Source organism: Rhipicephalus microplus, unplaced genomic scaffold, assembly GCF_043290135.1.
Source record: "Rhipicephalus microplus isolate Deutch F79 unplaced genomic scaffold, USDA_Rmic scaffold_13, whole genome shotgun sequence".
In the NCBI taxonomy this organism is placed as follows: Eukaryota; Metazoa; Arthropoda; class Arachnida; order Ixodida; family Ixodidae; genus Rhipicephalus; species Rhipicephalus microplus.
In genome coordinates, this window is record NW_027464586.1 from 28089287 (window position 1) to 28109996 (window position 20710).

Genomic DNA, 20710 nt, shown 5'->3' on the forward strand with positions numbered 1-20710 from the left:
AAAGTGTTGCGTTTTTATCTGTCTGACGGCGCGTGAGGAGCACCACCGAAAAACACAATGGTAGTGACGTCACTATGTTATCGCACGTGCACCAGTTGCACGTCACTGGTTTGTTCTCTTGGAGGATATATTCTAGCTCTTGTTGTGTTGCCGTGCAAATCTTTGCTTTGTGTTGCAAGCACGCAGTTCCGTTAATAAAGGTGTTCCGTGAAGCCTTGACCTTTCTGCGGATGCAAAACGAAAAAACGCTCTCGGTGCCCACCAAGCTTGGCCAAACATTCAGAAATGACTGGCAGCCATCGACGCTCTCACGATGCTGCCAAGTGATATGGCACGACCAAGAAGTCGTCAAATGATAATTTTCGCCTTAATGGTGTACTGTTTCTTACTCAATTTTGCGTACCTGCAACCTTCTTCCTCTCAACACAGACTCTACGACGAATGGGAGCTCTGGGGCACAGTGCCTCGACAGTGCAGCTCGAGCGCCCACCTGCCTGCCCTTCCTTGGAGACGAGACTTACCACCTTACTCATTTATTTCTTTCCTTTATTGGCACTGTCAGGGTTTTCTGGCGGCTGGGCTTTGCAGAAGATTGCATGATCCGTTTACGTCTTTTCTCCTCAACTTCGATTGTGAATATCTCAAACTACCATACACTTTTACCATTCCTTAAAAATAGGTACGCGGTAAACTCGCATGCGCCATAACTTAGCGGTGTGAACACTTGCCCTCAAATCAATGCTTAAAAATTCATTTATCGTTCTTTGTTGATAAGTCGCAACAGCGCCATGCTATTTACAGCAAATTATTTCCGCCTCGACAAGCAGTTCATGCGAGATACCGGCATTAGCCGTACAATCTAAAGGCCGGTTCACGCTAGCGGCAAGCATGCCTCACCGTTTGACATTTGGTGTTCTCAGGCAGCCGTGCGTGGCTCTTTCCTTCAAACATGTCTGCCGTTCTTTGGCGTTCCAAGAATGGGTCAGAGACCCAATTTGCGCCGTTTGCCGCAGAGCCACGTAGCCAATCATTGACGAAGGAGCAACCCGCGTCAGTTTCTTTCGGCTCTCCACGTCACCTACGTCTGCCACGCGAAACTTCTAGCTGCGCAATTGTTGCTCCGTGGTTTTCACGCTGCAATGAATGAATGCGGGTTCATGCAGAAGAAAAAAAAAAGGCACCTAACTTGCATATGTGTATAGGTGACATGGCGAAGTTTCTCGTAGAATACGGGATAAGGGGGATATTACAAAGAAAAGAAAGCACTCATCGCACAGGAGCGACAAGAGTAAAGACCAGATGGGAAGCTTCAGGGACACGGTCAACAATTTCGAAGGAGTCCGAGGAAGGGCCTCTGCTTGGCGAGGGCTATACAGCATCAGGAGTTTGCGTACGACGAGCCCCTCGGTGGCGTCGCGCAAGACTGGGCCACAAAGTTTGACGTACCACTTTACAATTCATCGAATACCTGTAATAAATTATAGTTCAAGATGCGGAGCAGCTCTTGTACGCTGGCGTCGGAGATCGCGGAAGACAAATCTGTTCAGCTCATATTCCAGCAGGCGAATCTCCTTCACCCTATACATGAGGAAGTCGTGTTTTCTAAGGCTTGGTTCCAGCACTCCATAGAGCTTTTTAGCATCTCCTGTATTCACAAAAGTGCAGCGTGAAACGAAACGTGTCCCAAAACTGGCGCCCGGAGATGTGGCACCAGCTGTTGAAGCTCAGAAACAACTAACAACGTCTATTATGTGACCTCCAAGATTTGGGAAGCTTTGTAAGTCTACAACAATAATAAATTGATTACGGCTCCAAAAATGGTGCTGAATTGATTCGAGTGCTGTGTTGTTGAAACTAAAAAGATAAGGCCAAAGTAAATTTAGGCATCTCTTCAAAACCTTCAAGCTACCGGGCACATGGCGGCCGCTTGATATATTCCAGGTGGTCGACAGCATCATTCGGAAAAGCCGCCATGCTTTTCGGAGGCCGCTATGCCTCTCTGGCGAAGCTTACCACGTAGTTCTACCAGCTCTCCCTTGGACGGCGATTGCCACTGGTCTAGGGCACCGCGCTGGCAGGGCATACTTGGCGCTAGAGGGAACCGGCATTAAGAGTCACAGGACTTCCAGTTTCTCCCGATGAAACCTCTCCCGAATAAACCTATACCCCGCACCTGCACCGAAGATGATGGGGTAAGATATAGGTTTGTTCAATAACTGCCACAGAATCGGCAGCCAAGCAAGATGGCTCAGTAGGGTCTCGCGTAAGCGCTTAACACGCAGTCGTCTTTATCATCTTCTGAAAGTACCATGCTTGCTCATGTCTGTGATGCACCGTAACAACATTGTATTTATCCAGATAATGGCGTGAGCAGTCATAGCTTCACTCTTCAGACAATGTTTCTGTCCCAAAGAACAGAAAAGACATAGTCATACCTTGCTCGCAAGACCAGTACTCCATCAATGAGGCACAAAAGTTTCAAAGGGGACTCGGGTTCGTGAAATGGGGCTCGTACGGAAATGGATAATTGCTGAGTTTTTTGTTCAAGAAGTTCAAATCATTGTTAAGATATATTTTCTTCCGAGGACTGTGATTCAAAAAAAAGTGTACAACTCCTCCCAGAAGTCTTTTCTTGAAATATTTATTTTTACTGACAAGGCCGATTCGCCACAGTGACTTCTCATTGTCTTCTTTCCCCCTCTCTTTCTCCTCTCTTCGGATGAGAGGAGATTGTACGAAGCATACAACAGGAGCGCTAAGTTTTCAGCCTTGAAAAATAAAAGTACACAAGTCGAAACGTCGCGTTCCGCTCACAAGCCATGCATTTTTCATCCATCCTCTCCTTCCTTCCTTTTTCGTACATTTTTGACGTCGCACTTTAATGCAACGCCTGTGATTGTGATCATGCCACAGCATTTTCACAGCCGCGTTAGAACGCAACGTGTACGTCATTTCTCCAACCAAACAGTAATGAAATATATACAAGGCGCAAATATTTGTATTAATATTTATGCGAATATGCAAGTAAGCCGCTATTTATTAGCTGCCGCTCTATTTCTAGAACAATGCCAATGCTTTGCCCCACACTTCACCTACTTTCAGAGTGCCGTGGATGTGCTGATGACTTCACTGAAAATGTGCGGTTGGCGTCTGTGGCCGGGAGTACTGTGCTTCGCCGTGAGCGCTGTCACCACATCCTGGCAACTGGTGTGGATAAGGGAATGGACGGACGCGAATGGACCAAACAATGCGGCGAACCCGTACGATTCTCGCTGGATCTATGGACTAGTTTGTCTGTCCTTAGCGGCAGGTGAGTAAACCTTAGCCAAGGTACTGCATATATTTACAGCATATTTTGAAAACAAACATGGATGTGCAAAACTTTGGCATATTGTGTACGTATTGCGAGAATTGAATTCATGGAAATCAATCAGAAGGGATGCCATTCATCAGCTCTGAGACAAACGTTTTGGCGCGCATTGATGTCGTTTTAGGAGCCCGATATTTGCACACATATTGTGGGCTTGTTCGGCAGGCAGAGTATACACGGGGGCCTACTGGGAAGCTTAATGGCTAACGTGTCCTCGGCAGTCTCGTTGGAGCACAGATGTTTGTTCAATCGGAACAAAGTGCACGATAGGGTGCGATAATTGTGCGTGCTATATGCAACGTTCGCAGGTGTATTCCTGCCAGGGCGAGCCATCACAGTTATGCACCACACAAACGAACGAGTGCCAGTAAAATAAGTCAGAAATGTAGCGTCTTTTTCTTGTGCAATTGCGTAGCGTTTGCTTAACTTCTTTGTGCGTGTGGTTTGAACGTGATAAACATACACTGTCATCATGATTGGTTTAAAGCTTCAATTTCCGCGCGAGCGTTTTCGTCCGCATATGCGCGAAATGCAGCATGCCACGGCCAGCATCGAAGCCGTCACCAAAACATCGCGAGAGCATCCAGATCAATGCTGCGAGCACAACAGTTTGAATGAAACGTTACGAAAACAATTTGATTTCAAGTCAAAGCCGCAATGGTTCTCGAAAAACATGTTTCAGGTGCCATTGATCACCACGCCTAATTATTAAAAAACATATTTAAATTTTTTCCGTGTTGCAGCAACTTGTGCAAGACTGAGCCATAAAGTTGTACGTACCGCGTTACAAATGATCGACCACCTGTTATAAATTATATTTTTTAGATGCGAAGCAGCTCTTTTACGGGACTCTGTAACACTCACTTCGCGCGAAAGACGACACGCTCTCCTCACCGTGTCTGCAGACGTCCCACTCTCGCTCACCTGCCACGCGCTTGCTCCGCCACCGTGACCGCCGCTCGCTACACCTCCGACTCATCGGTTCACGCGCAATAATCCTTACGTGCACATCACCTACACTTTGAAACATGTGTGCGTCAACTCTCTCCCACTTCACCCCCTCTACTGCTCGCAACGCTCGAGCGCATATCGAGTGGTAACTCTTTTGGCTCGCTTATCTGCGATAGACGTCAGACTCTGGAGTTTTGCGGTCACGCAGTGCCATGCTGCCATCTGTTGACACAGTTTTGAGCAGTGGAACTTCCGACTTTCTTGCACCGTTTGCTGTGCCGCCAGATGCAACTACAGCGTACGAAACAACAATTAAGCTAATTATTAGATCTATTTACGCAATGAACACTCAGAAAAAGAGCTACAAATTTCTCTTCGCTTGTCGGAAGCCTCACGAAACCTCCGTGAAGTGCTTGCTGGTTCACTCGCCTGAACGACGGCGAAAACAAGAGCGGACGCAAAAGCTCCGTGCTCTACGAAAAAAAAGACAGCAGCCTGTGCTACTGTTACGTTGTGAATTGCCACTGACGTAAATGACTTCAGTATTATTGATTTCCGCAGCTGTCGCAAAGCAGAATGGTGATATCGCTAAATAGAGGCCATTGCGAACGTTTAAAACTAACGTACTACTTGCGTTCTCCACAGCCGTTCACTTGAGTTAGTGCGATGATCTAGGTCTCCTGTTATTGTTTTGAGTAGCCTTGACTCGTGGTAACTTTGATTGTGAAGCTTAGCAGACCCTCTTACGGCGATGCGCGACGTGCAAAAGTAGCCAGGTGCCGCCCGCGATAAACACCACACACTCCATGACCACCGGTAATCTGAAGTTGTCGCCACTACAGAGAATTTCGCATGTAGGGCTTTGAAAGCTCTATAGGTCTCTGCTTTAAAAAGAAAATACGAAAAAGTGCGTCATACAAGTAAATCGCAAAATGATCGTGACCATATACAGGTGTCTTGCCGTTGGTCTCCACGGTTACCGGCGCTACCTCGGAGGCATCGGTTTTGCCTCTCGTTGTACACTGAAAAAGTTGACAAGCATGTATCCTCATTTGCAGTATATACAGAATACAACCGTCATCAGAGCATTCAAGCCTGTGTATTAAAACAGTTCAATGCTCAGAAAGCGAGAAATCTACGGAGAATGCTACTGCAAAGCGAAAATCAGCAGGGCCATTCATGCCGGACAGGCGAGCTTCATACCACTGCTCGCAGTGATTGCTCGTGTATGCAGTTCATTGTATTGGCATCACATATATGCCGAAGTTTAATGCATTTAAGCGTTTCACTGTTATTCAGGTCTTGCTAAAAGTGCTGGATATAGTCACAAACAGGACATTTTTGTCTATATATAGCTTCCTAGTTATACAGCCAGCTGTTAACAACGACCTGATTCACAGTGTACAGAACGCACAATCAAGTGCTTGCATCCAACTCGGTGCCATGCGATGCTCGCTTGCACTTAAATTGCCAGTTGCAACAAGCCGAAATATATAAAACGTTTTTTGCCTTGTACCCGCATTTCATTTTGATGAGCTTCTTACTTTTATGAGTCGAGGTTAACTTGAAGGAAGAAGCTTGTCAGAACCCTGATTGTAAGCAAACCCCGCCTAGAAACCAACAAAAGAGGAGGGCCTATTCACGTTCGCTTGCGGACGGCTCTCTGTGCACTACCAATTTATGGCCGGCGCGGCGATAAGGACGCTGGTGGTAGCATTTTTCACAGCGCCGCCTGGGCAGAGCCTGATGTCTACTGAGAGGACGCCGTAAGACAACGCTTTTTCGCCCGCTGAAACGTCCGCCAGTGCGATTACACCTAACCCAGTCGTTGCCGGCATTGCGAGGGTTAGCGAATCAAGTACGGTCATGAATGGCGACGTGTTTACTTGAGTAAACGCTACACTGAGGTTTCCTTCGAACCACTCTTCCAGCACCCGCGTCGACGCCCATTTCGACCGGGTCAACGTAGTGTGTGCCGCTGCTGCTTCGCCTCCCGTGAAGGTTCCCTGCGTGTGAATGGAAGTATTTTTTGTAATTTCATAGTATTGTTACGTAAGGTAAGGTAACTTGGGGGGGTATTTAATGAACACTCAGTCTGCGACCACAGTATAATGATGATGATGATTCCACAGCCAAGGCTCGTTCGTACCCACTCTGGGGGATCGCAGTAGAAACAACGTCGTCTTCCTTCTCTACCTGCGTTTCCCATGTTTTTCCTGGTAGTGACACTTCGTATCATTCCTCCGGTGTCAGACGAAGCCCTCTGGGCGAGTCATTTTTGTATTCCTCGTGTAAACGGCTTCAGGCGGGCAACATTCGTCACCTCTGTCTTGCATGAACATCGGTCACTAGTAGTGACACGTGCAATTTCATAGTTGACCTCGCTCAGACGATGGGGTATCACGAACAGACCGGCGTAGTGTGCCAGTAGCTTTTGGCTCAAGCTACGTCTGCGTATTGGGGTCCACACTCACACTAGATCACCGGGCCATAGGTTACATGCCTGTGTTGACTGTCGTAGCGAGTTTCGGAGGACTCTTGCGCTGCCAGTGTATGTAAGCAGGCAAGTCGATGTGTCTTTTCCGCATGACACAGTATCCGCAATCATTAAATCATCATGGAAGACAAAAGGAAAGATGACATCCGGCGTATGTCGAGGTGAGCGAGCGTAGAGCAGATAGAAAGGGGTTTAACCTGTCGTTTCGTTTTTCGCCGTGTTGAAGACGTACTTGACGAATGGTAATACTTCATCCCAGTTTTTGTGGTTGGAGGCGACGTAGATTAACATGTTGATGAACATTCAGTTTGTGCACTCGGTGAGGCCGCTAGTTTGTAGATGATACGCAGTTGAGTGTCGTAACTTGGAGGCACACAAACGAAGTAATGATTCGACAATCTCAGTGGTAAATTGTCGTCCACTGTCGCTCATTATTATGCGAGGTGGCTCGTATCGGAAGATGACTGAATGCAACAGGAACTCTGAAACTTGGACTGCCTTGGTGTAGGATAAGGCAGCCATCTCGCAGTACCGCGTCAGGTAGTCGGTGCTTAAAATTATCCACTGATTACGTTTTGAGAAGCGTAGAAAGGTCCCATCAGATCAACGCCAACCTTTTCAAAAGGGGAACCAGGAGCGTTTACGGGTTGCAGGTGACCAACTGGACCCGAGGTGGGCCGCTCCTGGCTCTAACACTGCGTACAGATGGCCAAGTATTTTTGAATTGTCTTGCTCATTTTCAGCCAATAGAACCACTCTTTTGTGCAACTAAGTGTTCATGTGGTTTCTAGATGGCCAGAAGTGGGGTCATCATGCGTAAAGCGCGAGACAGACGTGCGATTTTCTGTGCGATGCGGCGTGCGGTGCGACGATGTGACAGTGGGAGTGGTGACGTTTCGTGACGTATCATCGCATCGCACCGCCGCATAGCCGGTGAGGCGAGCATCAAACCGGCAAGATATTTTCGTCGTTGTATCGCACCACCGCGTTGGAGCAGCCAATCAGAACGCGAGCAGACGAGTGAAGTCGCGCCACTATTACTGTCATCTTCCAGTAGCCGCTCCCATCACCCGTGATCCAGGCCAGTTCAAGCGAGTCGACGGAGCGGTGCGAGCGGGGATTGCCGACTGCGGTGACAAACATCGTGTACATTTCCCTGGTGACGTGATATTATTCCGGATTGAATAAATTGATGTCTTGAGTGTGCCATTCCTGCACGACAACGTCCGTTTCAAAACCATTAGCGAAACCGGAGATTGTGAGCAGCGATGCAAGGTCATTTGGCAGGTAAACACGGCGACCAGCGTTTCTGCGCTGGCTCGCTTTGCTTCCACCTTTCTGATGTCATCGAGAAAGTAATAGCATATGCCAACGCAATACGTACGAGTGCAGAGCTTAATAGTGTTGTCAAAAACAAGCACTCGATGGCGAGCTTGCGTGAGAACGGCGTAGGTGACGGGCGGCGCCTGCCATGCTAAGCATACCTGTAGAAGTCGTGAATAATCAGCTATTACCGCTGTTGCGACGGGCTTGTCGTTAACGAAGACATTTTATTCATTATATTTTTGGGGGGAACGAAGTGCGGCTGTGCAATGTTGTTTGTTTTGAGCTTCAATACAAGGATACAAAGTCGTCCGACCACGCATACTGAGGCATCGCATGGGAGTGGAGCAAGTCGCTGATAGTTCCTTTGCACCCGTGTGTCCCAAAACGTCGCATGCGGCACTCCGCACCGTTCGACACTGCACGCGGCATCACACGGAAAATCGCTCGTCTGTCTCGCGCTTTAGACACAGAACAGACGTTTGGAGGGACGCAGGAACAACCAGCAAAAGTGGGCGCTCATCTTGGACAAGTTTCTTTGGTAAAGAAGACCATTTCGGATTCAGAATCGGCCTTCGCCTAATGGCTTTCTCACTCCAGGGAAGAGAGCTTTCAAGCTTTGGTCATTACGCTACTCAGCGGCGAAAGTCACGGCATCGGGAAAGTCAGACGACAGAGAAGCGATAAGGTGGTCAAAGTTATCGGCTTCACAATCTGTCGTCGGTAGCGGCATCATGGAGAGGCAAACCGCGTCAGCGTGTAGACGGTCAGTCTTGTATTAAATGGTGAAGACATATTCTTGCAAATAAATGGCCCATAATGTGAGGCGGCCGGATGGGTCATGAAGGTCAACCAGCCAATACAGGGAATGGTGATCTGTGACGATAGTGAACGGGCTACCATAGATGTATGAGCGAAACCATTGCACGGCAAAGACTACCGCTAGGCAATCTTGTTCAGTCACTGTGTAGGTGCGTTTAGGCTTGGTTAAAGAACAAATTGCGTACGCCACAACGTGTTCCTGCTTGCCAGAACGGTCAACGAGAACGGCACCGATACCGATACCACTTGCTTCTGTGTGAATTTCCGTGGGCGACAAAGGATTGAAGTGACGAAGCATTGGCTGGGAATTTCAGCGGGTGAAGCACTTCAGCTGGTGAAAAGCGGCATCACACGCGGAGGTTCACTAAAACGGGCTGTTCTTGCGTAGAAGGCTCGTCAGGGGGGAAAGGACATCCGCAAACCTGGGTACGAACCGGGGGAAATACGAGCAAAGCCCGATGAAGCTACGCAGTTGTTTCACGGATTTAGGACGCTCAAACGATTCAACGGCCGCTGTCTTTTGTGCGTCAGTTTGGATGCCATCTTTGTCGACGAGATGTCCCAACACCAATGTCTGTCTTTCGCCAAAGTGGCACTTTTTTACAAGGCCAGCAACAATACAAGGCCAGCTTTTTCAATGCAGTTGAGTACGAGGTCTAGGTAAGTGTTGTGCTCCTCAAACGTACGTCCATCATTTTTGGACGTACGTCCAAAAAGGATGACATGGTCAAGGTTGCTTCTTTACCTGCGCTTCCCTCGTTTTTCCTGGTAGTGTCACTTCCTATCAATATATTCTATTGCTCTACTAAACCTGTACCATTCGGGGTAATTCAATTACACTTTCTTGCAAATAAATACAGTATAGTTACTGCTTTTATTTCAAAATTATGTTGCAACCAGTCTTCTTCATCAGTTCTCGTCCGGACGCATATGCGAATGTCCTGTCCGACACCCAGTCCTGTGCGCGATAGCATATTGAAGAGCTCGTTCCGCTGAAATTCTGGTGTCGACGTCGGCGTCCCTGCTTCTGACCGAAGTATCATTTTCTGTGCCCGTAAAAGTGGGAAGAATGGAAATAAAGAATACTTACGTCATTTCAGCTAAAGGGAATTATGTGTACATGCAAAGCATCGGACGCTAACGCTTACACTAGCGGTGGCTTTGACGCTGGCGGTCATCGCGGCGTTGCATACGAGAAAAACCTGCGGAGGTGCAAAGCACGTGGTGATAAACCAGCGTTTTATACTGGAGCATGCCAATCACTGCCAATAGGCAATGAAAGACAGAGAACTTCAATTTTTTTTGTCAATTTGAGATTTATTTTCTGTACGTGCAACAGAAAAAACGAAGCAAAAGCAAAAGGCTACATAGCCTGACGACGGCTTTTGCTCCGGAATACAGTCTGGCAAAATAAAATAAAATAAAAACTAAAAATAACATGTCATACACAACTTAGCCGCAATTAGAGAACATCATTATATACAGATACAATTTGCAAATTCTGATCACACATGTAACCATCACAAATATAAAGAAAGAACAGGACAGTAAATAGTAATGAAATACCTAATAAACATCGTAATATATACAATAGGTGAGGTAAGGAAAGCATCTGGAGACACATACATTCCTAAGCACCTTGAACAAACAATGAGCAAAAAAAAACAACAACAAAAGGACACAAATAGTGTACTCAAAGCAATTGGGACCCAGAAAGTAATAAATAATCCAAATTTCTGTATTAAGTGTATTCAATACAATTATAAAGGAGAAATTCCTTGAACTTATTTTTGGAAGTTTTCTTATTTAGGTCAAGTACGTCACCCAGTTTGTTGAGGAGACTCGGTATTTGATAATCAATATGTTGTTGACCATAGGTTGTTCTAGTTTTCGGTGTTCTTATACTATGTGTACGGAGATAGTACTGAGCACATCGAGAAGAATCGTACATGGGGTATAGTTTATTATTTTGGATATACAATAATAACTTATAATAATATATTTGGTTTGCTTGTAATATGAGATATTTAGGGAATAACGGACGTGCGCTAAGACCTTGTGGAATACCGTAATATCTCTCGAATAGTCTTAGTACCTTCTTTTGTAGTGTAAGTAATGTTTTATAGTTTTGAGCCGTCGTTGTTCCCCAACATAAGACACACTAACTTAGCCTGGAATATATCAGTGTATATTATAACGCTTTCTTTAGCCAAAGTGGTAATAACGGACATAGTTTGTACATACATCTAACGCTTCTACTTAGATCTGATGCCAACTTATTTATATGTTCATTCTAGGAAAGGCCTTCCTGGAACCACACACCCAAGAATTTCTGTACCTTGACTTGTTCTTAAGTCTGACCCTCAAAGGAGACACTTAAACTTATATTTCGTGGCTTATTATTGGGTGCAAACAATATATATTTAGTTTTACTCGCGTTTAGCCGCAACTTGTTTAGTTTAATCCAGGAAGACAACTTATTTAGATATGTGTTTACAGACTTTTCAAGTTGAGAGATCGATGAACCAGCAAAAAGTATATTGGTGTCGTCAGCCTACATGATTAACTTAGGAGAATCCGGAATGCTACACAATTTATTTACATAAACTATAAACAACAGAGGACCAAGTATCGATCCTTGTAGGACACCTTTGTTGACCCTCGCACGGGGAGATGTCTCTTGATTAATAGCGACATACTGATAGCGGTCTGTTAAGTAATTTTGAATTAACCTATTGGCAACGCCACGGACACCGTAGTTATTAAGTTTTTCTAAAAGAACACTGTGGTGCACGGTGTCGAATGCTTTGCGGAAGTAAACAAAAAGACCAAGAGTATATAGCTTTTTCTCAAAATTGGTTAGTATCTCGTTTTTAATATTGAGTAATGCAAGCTCGGTGGATTTACATTTTTGAAAGCCAAATTGGGCATCACTTATTACATTGTACTTCGCAAAAGATTTTTGTAATCTAATATTAATAGCGCTTTCAAAAACTTTTGACAGAATCGGAAGTACTGATATCGGTCGGTAGTTTCCAATCTCTTGGTCATTACCACCCTTGAAAACCGGACATACGCGAGCTATTTTTAATTCATCGGGAAATACGCCGGTAACAAGAGTTAAATTAATAATATGTGACAATGCAGGTGATATAACATCAGCGACGTATTTTATTGGTATAGCTTTAATATCATCGTAACCTGCTGCACAATGGTTTTTTATCTTTGTTATTAATTCTTCGGTTTCATGACATGAGATAGTGTGCAGAACTATAGAGTTAAATAAGCGACAGTCATTCACAGGCAGTTGTGTATCCTCGTCATACCCCGCATCATCGAAATCACAACTTTTTATGAAGTAGTTATTCATTGCCGTTGCCACCTCTCGGTTACCAAGGCCACTAGAGTTTTCCGAAACCCTAGGAATGTGGCTTTGTTTTATTTGACCAGAAAGATTTCTAACCTCGCCCCAAATTTTGCTCGGATTATCACTTATTCTACTAAATAAATTCTCATAATACCTGAATTTAGCGCGCCTTATTTCACCATTTAGATGGTTTCTGTATTTTTTGAACTCACTGAGTAATTTGATATCTCGTGTCTTTATAAACGCATGAAACATGTTGTTCTTCTTTGTAATTTTTTTAAATAGCGCATTACTTATCCAAGGTTTTCTAATTTTCTGGCGTTTTGCGTTCTTCACAGACACCGGGAAAGCTTCATCATAACATTTTATGAGTTTATTAATGAATAGCTTGTATGCCAAGTTAGCATCCCTTTCTTGTAACACGTGGTTCCAGTCTGTTGCAATAACACGATACCGGAAGATTCCAAGCGTATCAGCGTTGATCTGACGAGACCGTACTTTTTTATTGCTTTTGCAAGTACCATTGGAAGAAGGAATGGTGCAAAAGATCGGTAGATGATCGCTTATATCTACTACCAGCGATCCAGCGACGCAAGACGTTGGGAGTGTGTTCGTCAAACATATATAAAGTAGTGTCGCAGTCTCTGCAGTTAGGCGGGTTGCCTTAGAAATTACGTTATTACAGGCAAAGGAATTTGCCAGCGCTATTAACTGCCCTGAAGTTGCATCCTGAGAAAGCATATCGATGTTTACATCGCCCATTATCACAAATGGAAAGCCAGTAGGACACAAGTAGTCAAAAACGTCTTCAATGAATGAAATGAATTTTGTTTTACACCCCGAGGGTGGTCTGTAAACGATCACAGCGAATGCTTTTTCTAAGCGAACCATGAGGCACTCTACAACTTCATTAACCAGGGAAAATTGAGGGACAACTTCATGCTTCAAGGATTGTTTGACGTAAATAGTCACTCCACCACCTCTGCCAATGGGACGCACTATGCCATTGTAAGTGTAGTTCTCAAAACATGGTGGATCTTCGCCTACAGTTAGCCAGGTTTCAGAGAACAGCAACAAGTCAAAGCTAAATGTAAGGGAGCTAAATATACTGAGGATCTTATCTGTCTTGTGGCGTATGCTGCGTGTGTTTAAATGAAAAACTTTTATGCACCTGCGCGCAGCCCCAAGAAGACCATTCGCAGAACTGCTATCATGATAGTCATCACTAGGTATTGCTGTATCGGTGCTCATCTTAAACGAACGTATATCAGTTTGTGCATGTTAAAAAAAAACAAATGTTCACTCTGTGGCAGTTCCGCCCCCTTCCACGGTCATCTTGGCAAGATCATCTGCGTTTCTTATCTTTAGTATAGGCGAGGTTTCGTTTCTACGAGCAAATATCTTGCCCCCCGATGTCCAGACAAATTTCCAACGCATTTTCTTCTTTCTCTGAATAGCTGATCCAAGAAGCTGTTTTCCGTGTTTCGTCAAGTGCTCATTGACATATACTGCAGAAGACGTCTGGCTGCCCAGGTCCTTGCTGTCAATTCTTTCTTTTACTTGCTTAGAATGGCAAGCTTCTTTGTCCTGCGCACAAATTTAACACAGAGACCCGCAGTCAGCTTTTAGTTAACGCGCGCTCTGCCCATTTTTGTTGGTCGACAACGTACAGTAAAAATCTAACACTGGCACTACTTTGGAGATTCAGACCCAGTGTCTATAGATAAGGGATGGCCAGTTAAAGGATGTGCAGCGCGAGGAGTCGGTTTTTTTTTTCAATCAAGATACTCGCTACGAGAAGCCACCTGCGCCGGAATTTCGAGGTGAGAGGGGTTCATAGGGGAAGAAAGTGACAGAAGCAGACTCGCTGGCGCAATGGGAGTTAAAAACTAATAGAAGCGATTCCTCGAAGAGAGAGAGGAGATAGCCCAGACACTGCCTGCGTTGGTGTTGCGAGGCGAGAGGGGGGGAGCGTAGGAGATGGAAGGGGCCCGCGTGCCCTGTAAGGGAGCTGCCTGCGTCGGCTTTGCGAGGCGAGAGAGAGGAGAGTAGGAAGGAATGGCGAGAGGGGGTGACGCGCATTCGCAATAAGTGTGGAAGCGTCTCTGCCAGGGATGTTTAAAGAGGAGAGTGGGGAGAGCGAGTTGACCCGACCTGCTTCAGCGTTGCGTGGCGAGAGAGGTGGAGTGTGGAAAAGGAGATCAGGGAAGGGGCACTCACGCGCTGTAAGGATGGTAACGCCTCACACCGGACGGAGCTGCATCATCAGACACTTGGGATATAAAGTATTTAAAAACTTGATTGTGAATCGCAACCAAGCGATTTGCGTGGCAATCAGGTGCTTTACCACCGAGAGGTGCTTATATGGCTTGAAACTGCCTCAGAAAAACAAAGTCATTCTATAAATATAAAGTAACATATTAAGTCTCCCTGACACAGATAATATTTTGTGGTAGGAGCGTACACTATTGAATCGCGCATGGCATTATATGTGTTTGTGCAACGAGTGTATGTTTTAAAGACCCACCCAATTAAAACACTTCACTGTCCTACACTGATTCGAAAAAGGAAAAGCGTTGCGCCATTGGAAGTCTAGAACTGTACGGTGTGGCTAACGCTTGTGGATGTATGAGCAAAGTATTTCAAGTGACAAACAAATAAAGAAACGGTGCTTGCAGGAGGCACTGCAGAATAGTTTGACATGGCCAATGTATTGCGCACTGTTACGGAAGACGGCGACGCCAACACGGTCCCGAAGGCGCAACTGCTCCGATCTCCTCCAACACGGTCACAAGCCGTTTGGTTGCGTAGGTTTCTCAGCTCGCGACTGCTTCTGCGCAGAGCTTATAGACGAGCAGACGTGACGATGGTGAGTTAAACAAGGTTTATGTACAGCATAGATACAGAGGCATTACAAATTCGACACTGGGGACGACAGTTTAGAGACTCGAAGAGCCGAGCTCTCTTCTCAGACACATAGATCTACTGCTCGCGACGCACCGCAGGGCTTTTTTTATATGCACCGGGAGGATTTTTTGAGTAACCAAATGGCCAACCAGAGGCGCCACTGGCCGTGAGATCAGAATCCTCCAATGGGGTCACCGCTGGGCCGCGTCAATCTCATCGAATCCGAAGCCGCTGCGCGTGGTTGTAGCCAAGGACGAGTGACATCGCCACAAATTGCGTAAGACTCGTCAGACAGGAAGGCGGCTATTGCTGCAACAGACTCCCTGTGCGTACACGACAGAAAGGCACCGCCACGTGATGACGCCGTTCAGTTCGCGTCAGGTGGGCTGGCATGCTGGCCTTGACACAGATTGCCTTTTTTAGAGGCATGGACGTTCGGTGTGGACTCGCAGGTATAACAGCATCATCTTTCGTGTTTCTTCGGCGTGGTTGAGGCGTGCACCGAAAACCGCCGCGAAGCTAGTATTTGACATGCCAATACGGCAAAAACTATAACATCACATACTTAAAAAAGCCCTGACTGCGAAAGCTTTGTTTGTGACTATTACGGGCGAAGCTTCCCAGGGTTTCGGTCGTTCCTTCGTAGTATGCTGCAGCAGCCAATTCCAATTAGTTGTATTATTTGTTCATCATATGGCATGTTGTGTGTATGATCTTGAAAACATCACTTGAAAGGAGCAGTTGTTTTCACATAGTGGACATATAAAGAAGATAGATAGCGCTCTTATAATAAACTGGCTAGTTGGTTTGCGGTGGATGAATGCGTTTTGGAAGGCTCCAGATTGACTACGCACATAAGTGTTCTTACATGCATCAAGCTTGTGGGAGTGCAAGTACGCCGCCCCCATTAGGTTTCCTTGTATAGCTTAGAACATTCTTTACTTAGGGCAGTCTTCGTAGTGCTCTGCGTCCTGTAGTTATTGAGTGGGACAATTCAGCTACTCGCAGACTCCGCTTGATTCCTGTCCAAAATACTGAAAAAATGGCACCTTGAAAAATACTGTAAAATGTTAAGAATGGGGGGTGGGTCTGAAAACGGAGGGTAGAACAGAGTGTGATTGAAGACGAAGCTGACGCCAAGTGTAGAATATGTGAGGTTGAGCGAAAATTGGAGAATATGATGGTTGTGCAGAGTGAAATGATAATGAAAATCGCTGAGCTAGAGCCTGCGTTGGTGACAGAACAAGAAAAAAACGAGGGCGAATGGAGAAAGGCTTAGGTCAGCTGTGAAGGCACTAGTGAAGGTGAACAAAGCAGCAGCCGATGGCGAGAGCAGTAGGACACCCACACCCAGAATGGCGGATAAGCAAGTGAAAACTGGCTCAGAAAAAAACATGTTCAACCTTTTCAATGGTCACAACACCCAGCTTCCGCGAAGAAGTTTGGGGGTTGGGAGGGGACAAAGCAGTTGACGGTATAAGCGCAAGTAATCTTCAGCTGCGGGACACTCTATCAGAAAAGTCGAAGCACATATTAATTGCCGGGGACACCAATTTTAATTGATGCACAGAAATAATCAAAGAGGCAACCCGAGGGATTCAATAGGGATGTTTCCAGGACATAGTCTACAATCAGTACTGAGGCAAGTGAGAACAAACTCACAACTAAAGCTAATAGACAAAACCTCAGGATAATTGCGGGCGGTTTGAACGATGTCTTGAATGAATAATCTGGAAGACTACTGACCACATTGGCAAAAGGGGTTCATGACATGCACGCCATTTTTCCTCGGGTGCATGTAGTGGTATGAACGATACCAGAGGTACCGCTGCGTGACGGCAACCTACAAAAAGTGGTTGTTAACGCAAACATGGCGATGTGGCAGATGAGTCCAGATAAATCCTTTGATGTAGCCGAAATAAACATAGAGGTGCAGAGGTTGGGTGGTTTTCAAAGAGACTGAATTTACTTTGATAGGAGGCTAGATCTTGAGCTGGGTTGGGTTGACGAGTGGAAGAGCGCGCGGTAGCTTTTTTGGGGGGCACGTAAGCCCATCTGGGTCCCGGATAGCTAGTTACGAGAAAAACAACGAGGGAGACTCTTTGACAGGTGGTATAGACAGATGCGATTCCAAGGTGGAACGAATATCAAAAACAGGAGGTGTCTGGGGGAGAAATTGTCGTAGGCATGTTGGCCGAGCAAATTCAGATGTAGGGTATATTAACATGCTGGGTGGCAGGAATAGGTTGAAGTAGGGAGAAATAGAGAAACAGCTCAGGGAAGAGAAGCTGACGGTATATGAGTTTGTAGAACACTACGTGGCAGGAATAGGTTGAAGTAGGGAAAGATAGAAAAACAGCTCAGGCAAGAGAAGCTGACAGTATATCAGTTTGCAGAAACACTTCTTATGAATATGAGACAACCATCTCGCAATCCGAACAACGCATGAGAATATTGTAATACGACAGAAGGCATGAAGAGTGGAAACTTGGGCAAGGTGGTAGGACATAACTGAATGTAGGAACAGCGCAACCTAGATGTGGTTACTTCGTAACTACGGAAGTAAAAAAAACAAGGACAGAAGAGAGCTCTTACTTTCAACAAAGATTTAATATCGGAGTGGTGTACATATATAGGCGAAAAATGGAGAAAATTGGGCATGCGTAGAAGGGTGCAGGAACAACCACTGCAATTGAATGAACGGCAAAACTTTTGTATCTTGTCGAATGAGCTGAAAACAAGTACACACGTAGCTTAAAAATTGTCGACTTGCGCAATATCTTTTTGCAGCAACGCAACCGATGGGCAACATACACATTTACCGTCAAAATTATTTATTTGATAAGCTTCAATTATCTCACGCGTTGCCTATGAGTTGAGCTTGCCTAATACCTCGGAACACTCAAAACTGGCACGCATCCGCAGTCTCAATTGAATGATTTGTGGGGTTTAACGTCCCAAATCAACGATATGATTATGAGAGACGCCGTAGTGGAGGACTCCGAAAATTTTGACCACCTAACGTACACCCAAATCTGAGCACACGGGCCTACAACATTTCCGCCTCCATCAGAAATGCAGCCACCACAGCCGGGATTTGATCCCGCGACCTGCGGGTCAGCAGCTGAGGCACCCGCAATCTCGGCCACTGGATTCCGAGGTGTCCATGGACTACATTGTGGACATTATTATTGTTCTCTCCTAAACGGTCATTGAGGCACCTTCCGGTTTTCTCTATGTATACTATTCCGCACGATAGCGGAATAAAATAGGATGTATGGCACCAATAGAACAAGGTACACAGTGCGTTCTGTGTTTCACAGTGCATCTTGCTCTAATAGCAGCTGGATTATTCACCAGCTTACAAAGCTCTGAAAGCCTTTCTGGGGCGGAAAATACAGCAGTGACACCAGCGCGTTGACCGATTTTTTTTTCGGCTGATGCTACACGTTATGCAGATAAGAAACTGCAACACAGTTCATGAGAACTGTCGCGTTGTGAGGCTGATATCGCCCTCGCTTTCCTTGATTTCAACTTTGCTTCAAAAGTTTTTCCGCAACTGCAGAAATGAGGGCGTTAGAGTAACCAGCGCTTCAGAGGCGCTCTACCTGTGCTTTGAAAGTGCATTGCGTCGTGTGCGCGAACGAATTAGCGTTCACCAGGCAAACATTAATGATACCCCTTTTCACCAATTTTGAATGAGCTGAGTGGAAGGGTAGAAGTGGCAAACCCCTTTTACCTTTCCACTCACCTCATTCTAAAATTAATGAAAAGGGGTATCATTAATTTTTGCCTGGTAAACGCTCTTAAGAGGTCATACCCGCAATCGATGCAATGCAGTTTCAAAGCACAGGTAGAGCTCCTCTTAAGCGCTGGTTACTCGAACGCCCTGATTTCTGCTGCTGTGGAAAAACTTTTGAAGCAAATTAGAAAACTAGAAGGGCGAGGGTGATCTCTTCCTCGAATCGCGTTAATTCCCATGAACTGTGTGGCAGTTTCTTATCTGCATAACGTGTCGCGTCGACTGGAAAAAATCGGTAATTGCGCTGGTGTCACTGTTGTAAGTTCCGCCCCGGTAAAGCTTCCAAAGCTTTGTATGTTAGTGAATAATTCAGGTTCTATTAGAGAAAGAGGCACTGTGAAACACAGAACCTGCTTTGCACCTTGTGTTAATGGTGTTGTATAGCTTATTCCGCTATCATGCGGAACGGTATACACAGGGCAAAGCGGAAGGTGCCTCAATGATCGTTTAAGGGAGCACAATAATAATATGTACAATGTATTTCAAGGACACTTCAGAATCCACTGCCGAGACTGCGGCTTCGTGCCAGTTTTTGAGCATTGCGAGGTATCAAGCAAGCAAAACTCGCAGGCCACGCGTGAGATAATTGAAGCTTATCAAGAAATTAAGTTTGACGGTAAATGTGTAAGTTGCCCATCGGTTGCGTTGTAGCAAAAGAGATTGCGTATCTCGAACTTTTTTAAGCTAAATGAGTATTTGTATTCAGCTCGTTCAACAAGAGACAAAAGTTTTGCCGTCATCCAATTGCAGTGGTTGTTCCTGCACCCTTCTACGCATGCCCAATTTTCTCCCTTTTTCACCTATATATGAACACCACTCCAATAATAAATTTTTGTCAGTTCTCTTTTCTGTCTTTGTTTTTTCGCGTCCGTAGTTTAAGAAGTAGCTACTTCTAAGTTGCCCTGTTCCTACGTTCAGTTACAACAGAAGGCAGCAAAAATGTTGTTGGTATTGGGGTATTTATTTATAAAAGTACAGACCGGCAACAGGCCAAGCAAAAGTGCAAAGAATATTTATTGGGTAAAAAGGAAAGTGGCAGGGCTTACGACGTTTTCGGTATTTTATATACTTGTGAATAGGAAAAAAGCCAGAAAGAAAATAAAAAGTGGTGCAGTGCATCGAAAATAACAATGACGAACTAGAGGAAGAAAGCGGGGTAAATATATTAGGAGATATGAATGTGCACATAGAAGATATGAATCAATATACTGACCCAACAGGCAGAATGACTATAGATATGCGGGAAAATCATGACTTCATCATGTGCAACAACACCGAAAAGTGTGATGGGCAGATAACACGAGAGGTGAGAAGGCTGCAGTCAACCAAAGATTACGCAATGTTGTCGCGTATAAGGTATGATTGGCTAATGGTGATGAACATAGATGAATATGGGTGCAGAAGCTCAGGTAGTGATCACAAACGTATTAGGCTGAGTTTCGAAAGAGAAATGAAAATGGTAAGGAGGCATTATAAGCAGCCAAATGTAATATTCATTAGGCAAATAGAAATAAATACAATCAAGGTTGACAAATTATTCACCAAGAATACGAAAACAGAGTGGACGTACGAAAATCCGGCTCAGTTGTTTGAGTTATTTGTTAATGTATGAGTCAAATCAACCGAAAAAAGCGGACACAAACCCAAGAGATGGTGGGGTGAGGAAGTTAA

The 20710-nt window shown here is 45.3% G+C and overlaps 1 protein-coding gene across 4 annotated transcripts in view; it reads left to right on the forward strand.

Moving 5' to 3' along the window:
• LOC119165924 (ATP-binding cassette sub-family C member 2) overlaps positions 1–20710 on the forward strand; it is a 1429043-nt gene that overhangs the window by 853787 nt on the left and 554546 nt on the right. For all 4 annotated transcript variants that reach the window (XM_075882663.1, XM_075882666.1, XM_075882665.1 and 1 more), the window contains one exon: positions 3103–3310. In XM_075882663.1, coding sequence (XP_075738778.1) covers positions 3103–3310 — 208 coding nt within the window. The remainder of the gene's footprint in view (positions 1–3102; positions 3311–20710) is intronic.